The sequence below is a fragment of the Poecilia reticulata genome, linkage group LG8, assembly GCF_000633615.1.
Source record: "Poecilia reticulata strain Guanapo linkage group LG8, Guppy_female_1.0+MT, whole genome shotgun sequence".
In the NCBI taxonomy this organism is placed as follows: Eukaryota; Metazoa; Chordata; class Actinopteri; order Cyprinodontiformes; family Poeciliidae; genus Poecilia; species Poecilia reticulata.
The window spans coordinates 4980408-4984726 of NC_024338.1; the positions used below are offsets into that span (position 1 = coordinate 4980408).

Consider the following 4319-nt stretch of genomic DNA (forward strand, 5'->3'; position numbering starts at 1 on the left):
AATGTTTAGCCTGGTGGGGGCACAATTATAAGCCTGGTGGCCCGCCAGGCTTATAATACACTGGGGGAAACTCTTCAAGGTTTTACGATTATTTTTGTGATTATTTGCAAAAAAATAAAAAATCWAATGTTTGTCATACTAATTTAGAAACGTTTTCCATAATTTGCACATATGTATGCAAATCTACACAAAAATGTTATCAGTTTAGTCAGAACATTGTATTTCTCTAAATCATGTTAGAATAAAAACATGACCTGATTGAGAAAAATGGATGTCATTTTAGTATTTAAAAAATAGTCCTAGTTCCATCGGAAAAAACACAGACAACTTCCAAAAGATTTTATTTTTGTAACCCAGTTTTATAAACCCAGTTTTCTAATTTCATAAATGTTGTTGAACAGGTATGAGATGAAAACTAATCCTGAAGTACAGCTCTCTGTGGTCCATTATTTTGTTCTTTGGCTGAATTTTCATATCACTCTTCTCGTCACTCAAAGGACTTTACGCTGGTGCCACCCAGCCAAACTCGTTAAAGAGTCACACACTAAAAAAMTGTGCAGCATAGAAACACAGTGTGTGGCTCTGTGTTTCTCAGGAACCGGGCCCAGGAGATGTGGAACTGGATCCATCATCTGGAATCTGAGAAGTTTGACTTCATGGAGCAAATGAAGCACCAGAGATACGAGGTAGGCTTTACAACCCGCTTTACGACCTCCGTGTGACGGGAGGAAGGTGAGTTCAGCTGATTGAGCAATCCATTTTCATCACACAAATTAGAATTGAACTGTGAACGTACTGAGAGGTAACCCAGCTGGGTTAAAGGTGAAGGGCTCCACTCGGTCATGCGTAGCTGCTGCTTGATACACGTTACTGTGGACCATGGGGAAATTGTGTTTCCAAAAAAAAAAAAAAACACAGATTCAGCACATTCAAAACATTTTTTGCYGTGTAAACATGAACGTATTCAGCAGAAGTCTTCTACAGTTTCTGAATTTCTGGTCATTTTTCTGAATATTTTCTTTGGAACTTAACGTTGAGCAGCTGTGTTTGTTATTTCATTTCTGTATCAATCCAGCTGTTTTGTGAAGGACTCAGAGGTTTACTATAGAGCTTTAGTGAATAAACAGCAACATAAAGACCAACACTGCAAAAACATAAAATCTTACCAAGTGTTTTTGGTTTAGTTTTTAGTGCAAATATATTTGTACACTTGAAATAAGACAAAAGTAACTTACAAGTAACTTTTCAGGAGAGACTTAGGGGCTTGTTTTAAGTCAATAATTCATTATATTGATGAAAAAAGTACTATTACTACAGATTATGACAGAATATTTGAAAAATGTTTTGTTATAAGTGGAACAATCTGATAATACATTTTATTACGTTTGTGGTTTTAACAAGACAAAAAGAATGTGAAGAAGTTCAAGGGTGATAAATACTTCTTAAACTTTAACTAAACTCTAATAACAATCTAATAACAATCTGCTAATCCCAAGAACACTTTTCTTTGCCTCCCACAGATTACTGTGTTACTGAACAGAATCCAACATGCTCAGAAATTGTGAGTAGATGCAAAATCCGACACGTCTGATTCTGCCTCCTCCCGGCGCCGCGCCTCACTCGTCTTTTCCTGTCCGTCTTTTCTTCCTCAGCAAAAAAGGCCACGGCAAGGGGAAGGTGGGTGGTCGCTGGAAGTAAAACCGCAAAAACAAAGATGGGAGCAACGTGGTTCAAAGACAATTAAGAAAAAAAAAWGTTTGTTTTTTTAATTGGATTCTTTATAGCGCTCCTGGGTTTGCCTGAACTGGATGTGTTGTAACTTGATGTTATTTGGCAGAAATAAAAATAYACGCGCTACATTTAAAAAGATGTGTGATTTTCTTCTTCAGCGTCTTCAAGGCAAATACAAACATTTGAAAATAAACTCTGAAACAGACAGGCAGCCAGACAACCCAGGAGCAATATGCTCTCTCTCTCATGTCCCTTCATGTTTTGCACCAACTGAGAGTGAGATAATAATAATTAGCTCCGAGGCACAAAGAATTACAGTAATCCAGTAGAAATTGCTWTATGTTTTGAAACCAAGGTTTCTGCATTCTGCCAAAACGGTTTCATAAAGACCGACAAATCAGAACGCTGTTTGTCTGACTGCACTGTGCTAAGTGTAAAGTTTGTTGGAGGGTGGATTATGATGTGGCARCAGATGATAATAAATTCAGAGCCGTTTGGCAGCTGAAAAAGCCGTCTGTCTTCAAAAGAGCCGAGCTTCTCATCACAATTAAAACAATAAAATACACTGACGCTTGTGGCTTCAGGGTGAAAAAATGTGAAAAAGTACAAGAAGAGTGAAGTTATAACTAAATAGTCTCTTTAGCTTTAAGTTAACAAGCACTCCATAGGGCTGATTTTTTGTTGTTGTTACTGTTGTTGTTTTTTAATGAGTAAATTATTATAAAATAACCCCAACAGCAGGCTGCAGTTCAGCTCTTCAGTCTTCTCTCTCCATATTCTCAGGAGACGGCATGACATAAGTTATTTAAAAATGTTGTGTTCTCCTGTCATGAGGATATATTGCTTTGCCTGTTGTGAAAATAACACTGGACGACTGCTGGGCCTCTGCGGGACAGCAGCAATGAAAACAAACTTCTTGGCAAAAGCAGCCAATATTCAGGATGCAAGTCCTTAACAGGAGCCTGCATCTGTTCATGCTAAGAAGGGCAGCAGCGTCACTTAGGTCGTGTTTTCTAAGCAATTAGGTGTATTTATCGCAGTAGACATGGTTGAAACTTGGAACCATAAGCTGGAGACAAGTGGTGTGGCTGAAGTGCAAACAAGAGAGTAAGAAAAGTTATGAGGTGGAGAAATTGTAGAGAAGCAGAAGCAGTCACTGTGATAAAGACTGACAAGATGATATATGGAACCATTATGAACCTGCTCTTTCCAACACTGCCTTCAGCAAGTCATCACAACACAGCTGCTCTATTAACACTCTAATAATATTTTTACCAGCGTTGCACTGAGAAGTAGCTCGGCTGCCCTGTGAGGTGAAAGCTTGGAATCTCAGAAGCTTGTAAACTGCAGCTCTGATGAGGACCTGTGTCTCAAAGGCGRAGCTAGCTCCACCCAGGATTTTTACATGGATGAACCCGTTGTCATGGGASATAAAAGGATTTCTCAAACATGCATGAAAGAACCAAGGCAACACTCCAGGTATTTTTTTGTTGAGGAAATAACATAGCAACCTGATGTAAAGCTAAGAAAARTTKATTTTACATAATACTGCTCCTTTAAGTTGTTTTATTGCTGGGAACGATGTCATGGTCGTTCTTCCTCTGAGGTCGTTTACAGCGCAGACGATTCCCGGTAAGCCTCATTGAGCTGACGCATTACACGTCATGACTAAACGTTAGCTGTGACGTATGCTACTGATTGTTAGGTCAAATCAGATCCAACCGTTCAACTTCAATAAAGGAAGCGATCGTTTCTCAACAGCTGAGGACCACGGAGAAGCAGCAAACGGCTATGTTACCTCTGAATGAGCTGGAGTACAATTAGAATTAGTTGTTCCCACCCATCACAGCATTTCCTATGGAGGACAGAGACCTGTCTACCATTCCTCCCTCTCCACAATCTGTCTAGATATCTTGAGACTGATGGTGACAGAAGAAGGCTGAGTTTGTATCTCTGGAACCATTTTGGTCTTGGGTCGTTATCTCAGAGGACCCAGTGATGACAAATTTTCATCAATCAGATTTTTATCTAAAGAGTTCATAATGCCAAGTGCTTTTTGCAAAGTTCCTGCAGCTTTCTGGAAGAGCCTCACAGATCCTCCATAATATTTAACAACAGCCATGATGTTTTTCTACATGTGGAAAAGCATCATGGCTGTTGTTGAATTTTGATTTCTTTTAAAGTCGCAGCAGCAATTGGAAAACAGCATCTATCTGTCATTAAATGGTTGTTATTAAGACGCACCTTCCAGTTCTACTGCACCTTGAAATATGTTTTCTCTTTAAAGAGTGGGCTTCTGAAACATGAAACACTTACAGTATATCATAAGAAAACAGGAAAGCATGATATCATGAAAGGTTTCTAGACAGAACGCCACATGGCTCAGAGGTACGGCAGCCACGCCATGCACACACTCCAATTTAAATKAAAAGGTAGACAAAAACAAATGCTTCTGATTCTGGAATCATAGATTGGGCTTTTCTAAATAACATTTTTCTAGAGTTGACATAAGCTTTTGCTACTGCAATAAAAAAACAGATTTATCTTAGAGCATTTCACACATCTTCTGCTGGGCAGCCGGTTGTTCT

The 4319-nt window shown here is 39.0% G+C and overlaps 1 protein-coding gene across 1 annotated transcript in view; it reads left to right on the top strand.

Moving 5' to 3' along the window:
- Window positions 1–2296, top strand: part of tnnt1 (troponin T type 1 (skeletal, slow)) — a 10365-nt gene extending 8069 nt beyond the window's left edge. Inside the window, exons 10-12 of the mRNA XM_008415628.2 lie at window positions 561–686; window positions 1521–1561; window positions 1653–2296. Of these exons, the coding sequence (XP_008413850.1) occupies window positions 561–686; window positions 1521–1561; window positions 1653–1698 (213 nt within the window). The 3' untranslated portion in view covers window positions 1699–2296. The remainder of the gene's footprint in view (window positions 1–560; window positions 687–1520; window positions 1562–1652) is intronic.
- The last annotated feature ends 2023 nt before the right edge of the window (window positions 2297–4319 follow it).